The sequence below is a fragment of the Dendrobates tinctorius genome, unplaced genomic scaffold (genome assembly GCF_039654945.1).
Source record: "Dendrobates tinctorius isolate UK_male_01 unplaced genomic scaffold, ASM3965494v1 ptg000125l, whole genome shotgun sequence".
In the NCBI taxonomy this organism is placed as follows: Eukaryota; Metazoa; Chordata; class Amphibia; order Anura; family Dendrobatidae; genus Dendrobates; species Dendrobates tinctorius.
Window position 1 is genome coordinate 6,533,598 of NW_027361793.1, and position 17,565 is coordinate 6,551,162.

The 17,565-nt window shown below is 41.5% G+C and overlaps 1 protein-coding gene across 6 annotated transcripts in view; it reads left to right on the plus strand.

Moving 5' to 3' along the window:
- Positions 1–17,565, plus strand: part of PARD3B (par-3 family cell polarity regulator beta) — a 1,359,033-nt gene that overhangs the window by 636,589 nt on the left and 704,879 nt on the right. For all 6 annotated transcript variants that reach the window (XM_073541872.1, XM_073541870.1, XM_073541869.1 and 3 more), the window contains 3 exons: positions 1,285–1,410; positions 1,756–2,108; positions 2,615–2,754. In XM_073541872.1, coding sequence (XP_073397973.1) covers positions 1,285–1,410; positions 1,756–2,108; positions 2,615–2,754 — 619 coding nt within the window. The remainder of the gene's footprint in view (positions 1–1,284; positions 1,411–1,755; positions 2,109–2,614; positions 2,755–17,565) is intronic.

Here is a 17,565-nt window from a genome sequence, read left to right on the forward strand (position 1 = left end):
CGTAATGTGTAATTTACTTAATATTGTGTCTCCAACCCACTGATCCATACATATGCTTATACCCTCAAATGAATGTAGAGGGGCTGCACCCATATGTCTGTAAAAGGGACAGTTATACAGTGTAGACAGTGGCAGAGTAACCTTAGAACAACATGAAATTATAATGGTGGAAGTCGCCTGCACACTCTCCTGCCAGTAATATTTTAATAGAAACATTTCCTTTTCTATCTTCTATGACCAACTAAAGAGGGCAAAAGGAAATCTCATTCTTATGTTTTATAACAAACTTCTCAACATTGGAATTGTTGCACCAAGAAAGAAAAGAATTATGGAATTATGGAAATCACGGGATGGATAGCCATGTAAACAGTATTTTTAGAACCTCTTGTTTTTTAGTAGCAAATTTGCATGCCATGGCTTCTATCATTGAGATTATTAATGGTTGTCTGAGGAATGATCTGCAAACCTGAATGTGCTTGAGTAAATAATTAAGAGCCGCTGCTGGCAGCTCCTTTTGCAATTGTTGACCAATTTCGTTCTCAATGAGAGACCAGTCCGGATATAATGCTGGTTATGGTAGTACGTTTAGGTAATGCAGGCATGTGGGTCTGGCCTTGTTGTGCTGAAAAACGTCTCTTAGGGCACTTTAGAGAAAGAGCGCTGCCAATGGTTGTATGATTGATCCATTCTGTACAGCATCTGAAATTGTATGTGACATACAAAGCCTAACAGTGTCTACGCAAATCATCATCATAAGTGTCACAGCACTGAGAAACTAGCCAGAAGTTCAACTACAGGTTTTCCATTGACCTCCTGTCACTGCTATTGTTGTGCAGAGGCCTATCCTCATCTATTATGAGTCTCACTTTTGTTTAGGATGCATGGATAGCCACAGAGTTTGTAGACCAAGTGCGCAATACCATAAAGAGACCTTCTCAAGCACAATGTCACCCTGGTCCTACTCACTAGATTATGGTGGGAGTTGGCATTACATTGATATGGTCATTGAGCTTGTTATATATTTCTTCTAAGTGTCTTCTAAGTGTCCCAGGAGCCGGTTTTTAACATAATAACACCAGTCTATATGTTTCTTGTCCTACTATGAGCTGCTGTTTGATCTTACAATGTAACAATCACTATTCAACCATCTCTTTCATGATTCTCATCCTGTGTAATCACTTGTCTGACATTGTCTGCTAGTCGTAAGTTACAATTGCATGATTCAACATTAAAACAATTTTCTGCTCTTGTAAACGAACCCTTATTCTGACTTCCCTTTCTTAGGGCTCTGGGCCTGTTTATACGTGGAATAGAAGAGCACAGTAGGACTAAACGAGATGGCCTCTTCCAAGAAAATGAATGCATTGTAAAAATTAACACAGTTGAACTTATGGATAAATCATTTACTCAGTAAGTTCAGTGTGCTATTTCTATATGTGCCTTGTGCGGATTCACATAAAATAACAGAGAATGATGATATAAACGGTTTACAAACGTACTAAGAACGCTGCATAAGCAAAGATTGTCATGGGAGAGTATTAGGAGAGCTGTCTGACAGCAACTCCGTACTCATGTTAATATCCTTATGGGCTGTCTAGTGGTATTTTATTAGAAATATTCTGTATATGGAACACTTTGGTTCCTTATATAGATTGAATAATTCATTTGTGGCACACTAGTTTTAATAATAAAAGTAGGTATTTTTACATATAAAATTCTCTTCATATAGTTTTTTTATTTATATCTTGTTTGTAGGGCACAAGATATTTTCCGTAAAGCAATGAAGCATCCCATTGTCTTAGTGGAGGTGGTCCCATCTCCTAACCGTGAACTGTATGAGAAAGCCACCATTTCTTCCCTGTCGAAGTTGGAGAATCATGATGATGACGATGAGATTCCTAATATAAAGCCACCTCCTCCACCTATCCATAGGAAGTTGAATACAAAGATGATTGAGCAAAGTAATGACTTAGAAACAGCCCAGCCATTACATCCTTCGCTAGTCCCAGATTTGACAAGCCATGGTGCATACTCCCCTCCACCTTTGTCGCCACTGGGATTTGGAAGCAAGAGATATACTGAAAGAATAAGAATTGATCTGAAAAAAGGTAACTTCTATAGCGTACTCTTGAATGGATTGCACTTTAAGGACCCGATTCATCAAGACCGGCCTTGTTTACACTGGTTTTAATGAGGACCTGTGCTGTCGTCAGAAGTTCCTAATTCATGAAGAAGCATATACCTCTTCTTGAATCAGGAGCCCCAGACGAGTGACATGCGCCTTGTACAAATCCTACTCAAGTGTCTGCTCCAGTGTAGTAAATGTCGTGGCTCGTATGAATTTAATAAGTGGTTGTCACCATGCCCCTGTCCCGCCTCAGCTCTGCTCACTTTGTCGGGGCTGGGCAAAAATAGTGTAGAACTCCAAAAGTCGCAACGTTTTTGCCCAGTCTTGAGTTACTCCAAAATTATGCAAATTTCTAAAGCTTTTTAAGTAAGAATACAGAGCTAAAAGCTTTGATGATTCGGACACTATGCCTTCCAAAATATTTCTAATTGTATTAAGTAACTGTTTGGTACATCTGTCACATTTTTCTGTTAATATCCATTCCAGGACCAGATGGACTTGGATTTACCGTTGTCACAAGAGACTCTACTGTACATTTACCTGGTCCTATTTTTGTAAAGAACATTCTTCCCAAAGGAGCGGCCATAAAGGATGGACGTCTCCAGTCTGGAGACCAGATAATTGAGGTATGTAGCCTGTCTGTGCTGTTCTCCTTCTCTGGAAAACGACATGAATTCAGAGGCCAAGAACAGTCAAAACTCTCATTTAAATCTCATCATTCCAGGATTTGTGTGTCTAATTTATTGAACATATGTGGTTATACTGACTCATGGTAGGAGGAATATTTGTGATCAGAACAAAATATCTTAGACAAGGCAAGATAAACGTTGGCTTATAAATGATAAAGTAAACTTCTTAGGCCTGTTTCACACTTCCGTTTTTGACCATCAGTCAAAATCCGCCGTTTTTGCAAAAAAAGGGGTCCGCCATTTTTTTGGGCGGATCCGTTTTTTTTCCCCCATTGATTTGCATTAGCGGCGGATCTTGACGGATGGCCATCCGTTGGATCCGTTTTTTGGCGGATCCGTCAATTTTTTTGCGTCCGCCGAGATGCCTGGACGGACCATGCAACTTTTTTGTACTGCAGGATCCGCATTTTTATAGTGCGCATGCCCGGAGGAATGAAGTCAGGCGGAAATTTAACCCTGAAATCATTTCTGGCTGACAGAAAAAAATTCTCTCTCTCTCTCTTCCCGGTGGCATCCGTTCACATCAGTTAACAACGGATCCGCTTTCCGCCATTTTGGCGGATTTTAACTGACACAAAAAAACTGATGTGTGAAACAGGCCTTAAAATGTAAAAGTCTATTTACATGGTCCCACTGGTGGCACTGAACGATCACTGATAGGTAAATGTATTACATTATATGCTGTACAGGATAGCAGATTATATTGCTTCAAGATCTAAGTCACTTAAAGGGGTTGTCCATTACTTTTTATTAACCCCCCATTGTATCCCTCCAGGGCCCCTAATGAATATTGTCATTACCTTGTGCTGCCAATACTGCCTGTGAGCGGCGCTATGCACGCAGCTGAGTCCGGGTAACGTGACCCCCAGGCTGCAGCAGCCGCTCATATCCGCCGACGTCACGTCAAATTGCCGAATCTGAAAATTGACGTAACGTCAATAGCAGGCCTCTGCACACTGCTGTGACTCATCAATAATGTCAGCAGTGTGTGGGCGGAGCTGCACTGCACGTCACAGGCAGCCCCCGTCGCTCTGCAGCTTCTGCCTCTCCCATCCAGAGTGACGTGGCTGTGTGTGCGGGCGGGGGAGGGGGGCTGTGGGCCGGGGGCTGTGTGTTTGCAGGAAGGGCAGCTGTGTGTTTGCGGGGGAGCTGTGGTGTCTGCGTGGGGGGGGCTCTGCTGGCTGTGTGGGCTGTCTGTGCAGGGCTGTGTGTGTGTCTGTATGCAGGCATCTTCCGATGGGACTACAAGTCCCATTCGGCTATGCCTGCTACCCTGACAGTGAATGACACATTAGCCAATGATGGGACAATAGTAGACAATAGTAGTCTCATCATCCGGCTAATGTGTTTAATGTAAAAAAGCACATACAGAACATACAACATACATCATATAACATAAAGAACATATAACATAGAACATATAGCATACAGAACATATAACATACAAAACATACAACATATAATATACAGAACATACATATAACATACAGAACATACACATAACATACAGAACATACATATAACACAGAATATACATATAACACAGAATATACATATAACATACAAAACATACAATATATAACATACAGAACATACATATAACATACAGAACATACATATAACACAGAATATACATATAACATACAAAACATACAATATATAACATGCAGAACATACATATAACATACAGAACATATAACATACAGAACATACATATAACATACAGAACATATAACATGCAGAACATACATATAACATGCAGAACATACATATAACATACAGAACATACATATAACATACAGAAGATATAACATTCAGACCATACATATAATATACAGAACATACATATAACATACAGAACATACATATAACATACAGAACATACAACATATAACATACAGAACATACAGCATATAACATACAGAACATATAACATTCAGAACATACTGTACATATAACATGCAGAACATATACAGAACATATAACACAGAGTATACATGTAACATACAAAACATACAATATACAGTCATATGTAAAAGTTTGGGCACCCCTATTAATGTTAACCTTTTTTCTTTACAACAATTTTGTTTTTTGCAACAGCTATTTCAGTTTCATATATCTAATAACTGATGGACTCAGTTATATTTCTGGATTCAAATGAGGTTTATTGTACTAACAGAAAATGTGCCATCTGCATTTTAACAAAATTTGACCGGTGCAAAAGTATGGGCACCTCAACATAAAAGTGACATTAATATTTTGTAGATCCTCCTTTTGCAAAAATAACAGCCTCTAGTTATTTATATATGAGTTCCTGGATCCTGGATGAAGGTATTTGTGACCATTCCTGTTTACAAAACAATTCCAGTTCATTTAAGTTTAATGGTCGCCGAGCATGGACAGTCCGCTTCAAATAATCCCACAGATGTTCAATGATATTCAGGTCTGGGGACTGGGATGGCCATTCCAGAACATTGTAATTGTTCCTCTGCATGAATGCCTGAGTAGATTTGGAGCGGTGTTTTGGATCATTGTCTTGCTGAAATATCCATCCCCTGCGTAACTTCAACTTCGTCACTGATTCTTGCACATTATTGTCAAGAATCTGATGATACTGAGTTGAATCCATGCGACCCTCAACTTTAACAAGATTCCCGGTGCTGGCATTGGCCACACAACCCCAAAGCATGATGGAACCTCCACCAAATTTTACTGTGGGTAGCAAGTGTTTTACTTGGAATGCTGTGTTTTTTAGCCTCCATGCATAACGCCTTTTTGTATGACCAAACAACTCAATCTTTGTTTCATCAGTCCACAGGACCTTCTTCCAAAATGTAACTGGCTTGTCCAAATGTGCTTTTGCATACCTCAGGCGACTCTGTTTGTGGCGTGCTTGCAGAAACGGCTTCTTTCGCATCACTCTCCCATACAGCTTCTCCTTGTGCAAAGTGCGCTGTATTGTTGACCAATGCACAGTGACACCATCTGCAGCAAGATGATGCTGCAGGTCTTTGGAGGTGGTCTGTGGATTGTCCTTGACTGTTCTCACCATTCTTCTTCTCTGCCTTTCTGATATTTTTCTTGGCCTGCCACTTCTGGGCTTAACAAGAACTGTACCTCTGTTCTTCCATTTCCTTACTATGTTCCTCATAGTGGAAACTGACAGGTTAAATCTCTGAGACAACTTTTTGTATCCTTCCCCTGAAAAGCTATGTTGAATAATCTTTGTTTTCAGATCATTTGAGAGTTGTTTTGAGGAGCCCATGATGCCACTCTTCATAGGAGAATCAAATAGGAGAACTACTTGCAAGTGGCCACCTTAAATATCTTTTCTCATGATTTGATACACCTGGCTATGACGTTCAAAGCTCAATGAGGTTACAAAACCAATTTAGTGCTTCAGGAAGTCAGTAAAAAGTAGTTAGGAGTGTTCAAATCAAGAAAATGATAAGGGTGCCCATACTTTTGCACCGGTCAAATTTTGTTAAAATGCAGATTGCACATTTTCTGTTAGTACAATAAACCTCATTTGAATCCAGAAATATAGCTGAGTCCATCAGTTATTAGATATATGAACCTGAAATAGCTGTTGCAAAAACCAAAATTGTTATAAAGAAAAAAGGTTAACATTAATAGGGGTGCCCAAACTTTAACATATGACTGTATAACATACAGAACATACATATAACATACAGAACATATCACATGCAGAACATACATATAACATTCAGAACATACATATAACATTCAGAACATACATATAACATACAGAACGTATAACATCCAGAACCTACATATAACATACAGAACATATAACATTCAGAACATACAGAACATATACAGAACATGCATGCAACATATAACATACAGTGTTGGGGTAGCTATTGAGGGAGGGCTAAATTAACCCTTCATGGTTGAGCCAGTGATGTCCAAATTATTCCACAGAGTGTTGCTAGCAACTCAAATGACCACACGGAGACGGGGGTCTCTGTACGGGAGGATCGAAACAGATTACTAGTCCCCTTTATTTTAGTCACTTCTTTTATAATCTTTTGCTTAATTATGCAAAGTTCTCAACTACCTATAGCAACATGGTAATACTTCACTTTATAAGCCAATAATATTGCAAGAAAACCGAAAACTACATATATGTCCGTATCCAAATAGAAAGTAGTATAATGGCATATTCTTCAGAGTAATACACCCCCGGTTCCCTTATCTTGCACCTGATGGGAACAGTCTGGTTTCATGACAGCCCATCCCAATTACAAAAATTTATCTTACAGCAAAAAAAATGGAGAAACAAAACCTTCAGAGAATGGATAAAACGAAACTTCAACTCTGATTTTAGTTGTAACCCTTCACATTCCCCCTTGATAAATTTTTTTAACACATATGCAGCATCAGAGGTGCTATCCCAAGCTAACAGCTTGAGGGGTACTGGTCTTCACATGACTGATGCCGTGTTACCAGTCATGGCTGTCGCAGCGCACCCGTCCCCCCTGTATACTGCAGTTCACAAATAACAATTTTTGATGATGGTGGTGGAGATCTTTTGTAGGTAGCCATGTGCTTGGCTTCGACATCTTCATCAAGTAGCATTTTGAGATCGGTGCAGAGAAGAGCAGGGGCAGCGACGCCTTTGGTATCATCATCATTAGCTGTCTTAGTGCAGAATTTCCTAATACATACAGAAATACACCAAAAAACAAGTTTTAGTATCACATATACCACAAGGATACAGGCAGCAATGTGTAACAAGCTCTGTAAGATCCCAGCTATCCAGCCCCCAATTCCCTTAAATCAATTGGCTGGATTGAGAAAGGAGAAAGTGTCTGACCACCAACTGTCCTTATTACGATCATTGTCTTTATCGTATTGATTTCTGAGTCTTTGAATATCTTCTAACTTTAACTTTTAACTTCTACCAATAATAATATGGAAAATGCGAAAAACCAAAACATTATGCCCCTTTGTTTGCTATTGGCTGGTTGGGTGATGAGGAGAACTTGATAGGGACCGTCATACAAGGGTTCTAGTCCGTGCTTCCTGACATGCCTTTTCACTACTACCAAATCACCAGGCTTCAGGTTATGACAGGTGTCGGTTTCTGCTGAATCTGGAAGAGAAAAAAAAACTAGAGCATGGGTGTTAGCAAGATTTTTACTAAGCTGAATAACACATTGAACAGCACGGTCAGTTCCTTCTGATAACTGCTGAGGTTGGAAATTTGCAACTGGGGTCCTAGTACCAAACAATATCTCATATGGGGACAGGCCATGTTTTGCAATAGGGGTAGTACGAATGTGGTATAGTACAATGGGTAGGAGCTCTGGCCATGGAGCCGTAGTCTCCTGCATCATTTTGGTCAATTGTCCCTTCAGTGTGCCGTTCAACCTCTCAACTTCCCCACTGGATTGTGGGTGGTACAGAGTATGGAGGGCTACAGTGGATCCAAGCATTGTCAGAACTTTTTGGTACACATGAGAAGAAAAGGCCGGGCCTTGATCACTTTCAACAACTTCTGGAACCCCATATCTGCATATGACTTCCATCACCAGTTTCTTCGCTGTGGTCTTCGCAGTCATGTTGGTAACAGGGAATGCTTCCGGCCAACTGGAGAACCGGGGCCCAGTAGAATTTTTGCACCAGTGCGAGGGCCTGATTCTTTCCTCGATGTGTAGGTCCATGTGCCCATGTGGCAATAGCAGGGTACATCCGCTTAGGGAGACACACGAGTTGGTTCTTTTTTTTTCCAGAGACAATTATCCATTCGTGTCCCATCAGTCTTCCATTGCTTCACCTCTTCCTTTGGAGACACTTTCTGCATCGTCATTAAGCGGTCTCGCGGGGTCCGACAGAAAACTTCAGTCTGTTGTAGATCCTCAGGTTTTTGTAGGGTCAGTGCTTCTTGTAACTGTTTACGCTGAGAGCGTGTGGTCACCATAGTTGGTATGGTTGGTTCAACAGGTAAAGGAACAGCGGCTTTCGCTTGCATATCCGCAAATGCGTTGCCAACAGTCTGTGGTCTGGTCCTAGGACCATGTGCTTTAACTTTGATAATGGCCAACTGAATAGGTAATTTGATCGAGTCCATGAGGGTTTTAACAGCTTCAGCATTTTTCACTGGGGTTCCGGCAGTAGTAATAAACCCTCGATTGGCCCATAGAGCCCCAAAATCGTGAGCAATACCAAATGCATACCGTGAGTCCGTGTATATATTAGCCCGTCTGTTCTTGGCCAAAGTACATGCAGTAGACAGAGCCTGGAGTTCTGCTTCTTGTGCTGACTGTGATGGCGGGATCGCAGCTGCGTGCACTACAGTGTCCTCTGTGGTAACAGCATATCCCGTGTGGAATCTACCAAACTTATCAGCATATCTTGAACCATCCGTGTATAACACCAGATCAGGATTTGGGAGTGGATTCTCACTGACATTTGGTGGAGTAGCTGTCTCTTCAGTCAAAAGTTGGGAACAATCATATTAGAGGTAATCCTCATCACTGTCATCTTTCTTTATAGTTCATTATACGTCTTTCAAGGCATTGTAAAGGGATTGCATTATGTGGGATGCATCCGGTATCCACTGACAAAAATATATGCATAGTCCAAGAAATCACTGGAGTTCAGTTTCATGTAGTTTCTTCTTTTGGGAAAGGAAGGGAGCTGGCAGTTATTTTTCTTTCTTCTGCGAGGTGTCTGGCACCCTGAAGGAGACAGTGACTCAAGAATATCACTTGACCAAGGCAGAACTGAAGTCTCGAGGCTGAAACCCAACAGTTCAGTGCTGCCAGATACTTGAGGAGGCTAACAGTGGCAGCAATGGCAAAAGACACCTGCTCATATTTTTTGCAAACTGGTTGGGACTGTTTTGGGCCCCTTGTGACATAACTGTCCATGTTAACTGTCGCCCTGATAAATGAATGCAAATAGAAACTGGCAGTCTGGGTGTAACGGAATGCTAAAGAAGGCATTGGTAAGATCAATAACTGTAAACCAAGCAGCATCCTGGGGTATTTAGGACAAAAGAGTATGTGGATTAGGCACCAGGTTTGAGAAACACATTTACTGGTTCTACAGGCATTTTCCCTATATCATTTGGCCCTTTTAACCAGAGTTTAGACGGTATCTCTGAGAGGTATGGGGTGAGTCGTTGATCCTCAGGCAATATTTGGGGTGGATCTGAGCCTATCAGGGCCATTATAACCGTAAGAAGGGCATGCAAAATACAGATTTCTTCACTGTCTTCATCTACATAGGGATTATATAACGTAAGAACCATCTGACCATCATCTTGGAATTGTATTCCGGAGCGGAACTGTGATAGTAAATTTACTGGACATGTGGGATAGATTACAAACTGAGTAGTAACCTCGGGGAAGGGTCCCACAGGGATGGGGTTTATAAAAGTATATTAATTGGGTCTGCCATCTACTCCAATTAAAGCAGCAGGGGAATGACAATCTCTCTGAAAGTGTCCGAGTCGGGCACAGCGCCAGAATTGCTGACGAGAATTAGCAGGGTTCTCAGTCATAGGATTGGAAGAGATATTGGAGCGCAGGAGTTTGAGTTTGAGGGGGAGCTGTGAGTTCACAGCTGCAGTGGGGGCGATGGGAGGGGGCTGGAGCAGCTACGGCTGCTAGCTTGTTTTTTTCTCTCTCTACTGAACAGAGCAGGTTAAAGTCTTCTGAAAACTCATTTTTTTTCTTCTTCTCTGGATCTGGTAAATGGAAGGGGGTGGATACTCATAACCACTAGCAATATTAGGCATAACGGGGACTAAGGCTGGCAGCGGCGGCTGATAATAGATACCGTGAGCGTTTAACAAAGAAAAGGTGGGGGCTGCGACTCTCGGTCTCCTTGTACAATTGTCATCTAGCAGGGAGACATCTTCTTTCAAATCATCACTTTTAACTTTGTCTGCCTGACACATTAGTATCAACCTAGTTCCTTCTTAATCACTTTCTCACACCACAGTCACTTTCTTGAATCACAATACATCCTGTCCTTGCCATAATAATAGACAATTTTTCCTTCTTCAACATAGCAGTAACAGAAACAATCAGAATTCACTTCCTCTGTTCTTCCTAACACCTTCGTCACACAATTCATGTGCCAAGCTACAAAATTCTTCTTTTCCTTCCACGGATTCTCTCATTTAGAGCTAAATATCCTTACTTCAGTTGTGCACAATACTGGAGCGGCCGTCTCAGTTTGTTCCACCGGGAAGCCCAAAATTCGTGGTACTCAGTGAAAGGAGGAGGGCGTCTCAGACTATCCCTCCGGACACCTCTGGTTATATATATCTTTCTATATATACCTGAGTAATGTATCCTACCCAGTCTTCGATCACATTACCACACCTGACTCTAACAATGATCATGACTTCAGGATATTTTGACTATAAAGAGAGCCACAATCACTGGTCAATCCGGGGTGTCCGTCCCTTATGAGGTACGGTTCGAGCACTGGGCCCCCAACGGGACTGCACCTCTATATGATTCCACCCATGAATCACCCCACCACAGGGACAAATCTCAGATCCTCTTTGCAGCAACAAGCACAGGAAAACCACACCAATGGTCAGTCTGAACAGTATAACTGCCAACTTACCGTGGTTGTTGTGGGGGATGATCAGTCCCAATTTTCCAGCACCTGTGTCCGCTCCGAGGGTACTTTGTCTTGTTGTCCTCCGGGGGCAGAGGCGTCCTTGTTTGGGGGCCCCACGTTGGGCGGCCAGCTGTCGGGGTAGCTATTGAGGGAGGGCTAAATTAACCCTTCACGGTTGAGCCAGTGATGTCCAAATTATTCCACAGAGTGTTGCTAGCAACTCAAATGACCACACGGAGACGGGGGTCTCTGTATGGGAGGATCGAGACAGATCACTAGTCCCCTTTATTTTAGTCACTTCTTTTATAATCTTTTGCTTAATTATGCAAAGTTCTCAACTACCTATAGCATCATGGTAATACTTCACTTTATAAGCCAATAATATTGCAAGAAAACCGGAAACTACACATATGTCCATATCCAGATAGAAAGTAGTATAATGGCATATTCTTCAGAGTAATACACCCCCCGGTTCCCTTATCTTGCACCTGATGGGAGCAGTCTGGTTTCATGACAGCCCATCCCAATTACAAAAATTTATCTTACAGCAACAAAAATGGAGAAACGAAACCTTCAGAGAATGGATAAAACTAAACTTCAACTCTGATTTTAGTTTTAACCCTTCACAACAGAACATACAGCATATAATATACAGAACATATTACATTCAGAACATACATATAACATACAGAACATATAACATGCAGAACATATACAGAACATACATATAACATACAACATACAGAACATACATATAACACACAGAACATATAACATACAGAACATACATGTAACATACAGAACATACATGTAACATACAGAACATATACCATACAGAACATACATGTAAGATACAGAACATATAACATGCAGAACATACATATAGCATACAGAACATACATATAACATACAAAACATATAACATACAGAACATATAACATTCAGAACATACATATAGCATACAGAACATACAGTTGTGGCCAAAAGTATTAACACCCCTGCAATTCTGTCAGATAATACTCAGTTTCTTCCTGAAAATGATTGCAAACACAAATTCTTTGGTATTATTATCTTCATTTAATTTGTCTTAAATGAAAAAACACAAAAAGAATTGTCCTAAAGCCACATTGGATATAATTCCACACCAAACATAAAAAAGAGGGTGGACAAAAGTATTGGCACTGTTCGAAAAATCATGTGCAAAGGCATCAACATAGAGTTTACAGGAGAAAAAAAGAGGCATTCAAAGAAAAGAACACGGTCCCTACAGTCAAACATGGTGGAGGTTCCCTGATGTTTTGGGGTTGCTTTGCTGCCTCTGGCACTGGACTGCTTGACCGTGTGCATGGCATTATGAAGTCTGAAGACTGCCAACAAATTTTGCAGCATAATGTAGGGCCCAGTGTGAGAAAGCTGGGTCTCCCTCAGAGGTCATGGGTCTTCCAGCAGGACAATGACCCAAAACACACTTCAAAAAGCACTAGAAAATGGTTTGAGAGAAAGCACTGGAGACTTCTAAGGTGGCCAGCAATGAGTCCAGACCTGAATCCCATAGAACACCTGTGGAGAGATCTAAAAATGGCAGTTTGGAGAAGGCACCCTTCAAATATCAGGGACCTGGAGCAGTTTGCCAAAGAAGAATGGTCTAAAATTCCAGCAGAGCATTGTAAGAAACTCATTGATGGTTACCGGTAGCAGATGGTCGCAGTTATTTTGGCTAAAGGTTGTGCAACCAAGTATTAGGCTGAGGGTGCCAATACTTTTGTCTGGCCCATTTTTGGAGTTTTGTGTGAAATGATCAATGTTTTGCTTTTTGCTTCATTCTCTTTTGTGTTTTTTCATTTAAGACAAATTAAATGAAGATAATAATACCAACGAATTTGTGTTTGCAATCATTTTCAGGAAGAAACTGAGTATTATCTGACAGAATTGCAGGGGTGTCAATACTTTTGGCCACAACTGTACATATAACATACAGAACGTATACAGAACATACATATAACATACAGAACATCCATATAACATACAGAACATATAACATACAGAACATACATATAACATACAGAACATACATATAACTTACAGAACGTGTACAGAACATACATATAACATGCAGAACATACATATAACATACAGAACATACATATAACATACAGAACATATAACATACAGAACATATAACATGCAGAACATACATAGAACATACAGGACATACATATAATATACAGAACATACAACATATTTGTAACAATAAGACACAACAAAGAGGAAATACAAATAAATATAAACCGTGCACCAATACTCATATAGTCAAATAATTATATTCAAGTCAAATAGTGCATCAATTCAGTTTTAAAACATATCCTCCTGATGTGTCATGATAACTGAATGGCAACCCATTCGATTAGTAGTGTAAACAAACCACTACATTGGACAATTATTTTATAAAAACGGGACGGCTAAATATGTATAAAAACAGCCTTTATTAAATCAAATTTGGCAATCATAAACAATGTGCAAGAAAAAAGTGCCTAATGGCATACCAGTTATTAATAAAAAATCATAAAACAAATATATAAAGAGAATTCCTGAGATCTGTCAATCAATTTAAATCAATATTCAATACATAATACATATATATACTGTTCATATCCTCATCCCGCAAATATATATATTGATGAACACATATCATAATATTAAAAGTGATATTATAAATATTTATAAATGATGCTACCAAGATATATCACAAAAAGTGATTACAACCACCAATAAGGCTGGTTTCACATTTGCGTTTTTTAGCGCTGGAAAAAAACGCTAACCTGCGCATGCGTTTTTTCCCCTATATTTAACATGGGTGCGCATACCTGCGCGCTTGTAAGCGCATGTATGCGATTTTCATGCGCTGCGTTTTTTTGGGGTGTGCGATTGGATTTTCCAGATGCATCATGTTGCATTTTTTGGCCCTGCAAAAAAGCGCATGCGCACATATGCGCACGTTTTGCGCTAAAAATGGCCATTATAGCCTATGGATGCGCATATGTGCGCACTGGCATGCTCATGTAAGCGTTTTTTTGCATATGCGTTTTTTTTTTTTAACCATGGAATTTAGGGGTTTGAGTTAGAGTTAGGGTTAGTTAAGGGGGTTTAGGGTTAGGGTTAGGGTCAGGGTCAGGGTTAGGGTTGGGTTTTGGGTCAGGGTTAGGGTTTAGTATGGTTTGGTTAAGGGTTAGGGTCAGGGTTAGGGTCAGGATTAGGGTTAAGTATGGTTTTGTTAAGGGTTAGGGTTAGGGTTAGGGTCAGGGTTAGGGTTAGGGTTAGGGTCAGGGTTAGGGTTAGGGTCAGGGTTAGGGTTAAGTATGGTTTTGTTAAGGATTAGGGTCATGGTTAGGGTCAGGATTAGGGTTAAGTATGGTTTTGTTAAGGGTTAGGGTCAGGGTTAGGGTTAGGGTTAGGGTTAGGGTCAGGGTTAGGGTCAGGGTTAGGGTTAGGGTTAGGGTTAGGGTCAGGGTCAGGGTCAGGGTTAGGGTTAAGTATGGTTTTGTTAAGGGTTAGGGTCAGGGTTAGGGTTAGGGTTAGGGTCAGGGTTAGGGTTAGGGTTAGGGTCAGGGTTAGGGTCAGGGTTAGGGTCAGGGTTAGGGTTAGGGTTAGTTAGGGTTTAGGGTTTGGGTTAGGGTTAAGTATGATTTGGTTAAGGGTTAGGGTCAGGGTTAGGGTTAGGGTTAGGGTTAGGGTCAGGGTTAGGGTTAGGGTTAGGGTCAGGGTTAGGGTTAGTAAAGTCATGGTTTGGGTAGTGTGAGGGGCCACCTAAAAATGTTGGAAAAAAACGCAAACGCGGTAAAAACGCGCTAAAAACGCATACAAACGCATAAAAACGCTGCGTTTTTTCATGCATGCTCATAAAAATGCTTGAAAAAAACGCAGCAGATGTATGCTTATGTATGCGTTTTTTCAATGCGTTTTTTTGCGGGAAAAACGCGCTGCAAAAAAAAGCAAGTGTGAAACTAGCCTAAATTGCACAATCCTCATGTGAATAATAATATATGTGTATAAATACTAATCCATAATATACCATAAAATTCATATCACATGTAACCATGTAGCTATAAAAAACAAGGTGTGTAAACATTCAGTGATATGTGAACTGATATAAACATGTGTTACATACCAGCGATATAGTGACAGCCTCGTGCGGTAATGCCAGGCACTCCCCGACGCGCGTTTCGGAACCAACGTCCTTCGTCAGGGTAGGAGTATGTCACAGAACATACAACATACAGAACATACATGTAACATACATAGCATATAACACACAGAACATACATATAACTTACAGAACATACAATATACAGAACATACATGTAACATACAACATACAGAACATACATGTAACATACATAACATATAACATACAGAACATACATATAACTTAAAGAACATATAATATATAAAGCTCAAAGTGTGTATGTATGTATGTGTGTGTGTATGTACGGGATAGGCATCCGCACCATCGCAGCTACAGCCGCAAAATTTGGCACAGTCACACGTCTGGACCCCGAAAGCGTCCTAAGCTATGTTGTGAGGCGAAATTTTAACCCCGCGCGGTCCAATTCACCAAACAAATTTGCCCCTGTCTACATACTGGGGAAAAAGTGTGTGCGCGTCAAGCCCCGCCCCTTATTATGATGTCATAATGCCCCTATTTGCATACTGGGGAAACAGTGTGTGTGTATCAAGCCCCGCCCCTCATTATGATGTCATAATGGTTGCCATGGCGACGCTGATGTCATCATAGGTTGCAAGCCCCACCGCTCATTATGATGTCATAATGGTTGACTATAAAATGGAGGATGTGTGATGGGTATACGGGCACTGGACTATGGGATGGTGGATATGTATGACGGGTATATGGGCACGGGACTATGGGATGGAGGATGTGTGATGGGTATATGGGCACTGGACTATGGGATGGAGGATATGTATGATGGGTATGTGGGCACTCGACTATGGGATGGAGGATGTGTGATGGGTATATGGGCAAGAGACTATGGAATGGAGGATAATTATAATTTGTTATAACTAACCACAGTTAGTTACTATGCCCGGGCAGCGCCGGGCTCTTCAGCTAGTGCAATATACAGAACAAACATGTAACATACAGAACATACATATAATGTACAGAACATACAACATATAACATACAACACATAACATAGAGTACGTACTCACCGCACACACCTAAGTCCCCGAAGCCATCGATCTCCTGTAATAAATATAATATAATAAACCAACCTATACTTTTCCGTCGTAGTCCAATTAATATCGAGCTGTCGTGAGTCTGGCGACCCGGGTTCGAACCCCGTCATGGCTGGGAGTGATATGTATTTTGTGGACTTAGAAAATTTTTTACCTGTGACAGACTTCCAGGCAGGGGAGCTGCTCAGGAGATGTACCGAAAACAGTGCCAGGAGCCTGGGTACGTTACTCATAAAGAATCCTACCGTTTGATCCACGTCTCTTAGGGGACTCTTTCTGGTTGGCTGCCCGAGTCAGGTGCACATTCCTGGGTTACTTGAACCACGAATCTACCCGCTTGGGTGCTGGATCTCCATAAGGCGACAATGGAGATCTTGGTGGTGGTAGACGGACAGACGTAGGCCGTGTTCTGTGCATGCCAGTCCCGGGACGAGCCCTCCAGCTAGGAGTTCCCCACCGTTCAGTCCACTTCTCCTAGGGGACTCTTTCTGGTTGGCTGCCCGAGTCAGGTGCACATTCCTGGGTTACTCGAGCCCACGAATCCTCCCGCTTGGGTGCTGGATCTCCAGAAGGCGACAATGGAGATCTTGGTGGCAGCAGATGGACAGATGTAGGCCGTGTTCTGTGCATGCCAGCCCCGGGACGAGCCCTCCAGCTAGGAGTTCCCCACCGTTCGGTCCATGTCTCCTATGGGACTCTTTCTGGTTGGCTGCCCGAGTCAGGTGCACATTCCTGGGTTACTCGAGCCACGAATCCACCCGCTTGGCTGCTGGATCTCCAGAAGGCGACAATGGAGATCTTGGTGGCAGCAGATGGACAGATGTAGGCTGTGTTCTGTGCATGCCAGCCCCGGGACGAGCCCTCCAGCTAGGAGTTCCCCACCGT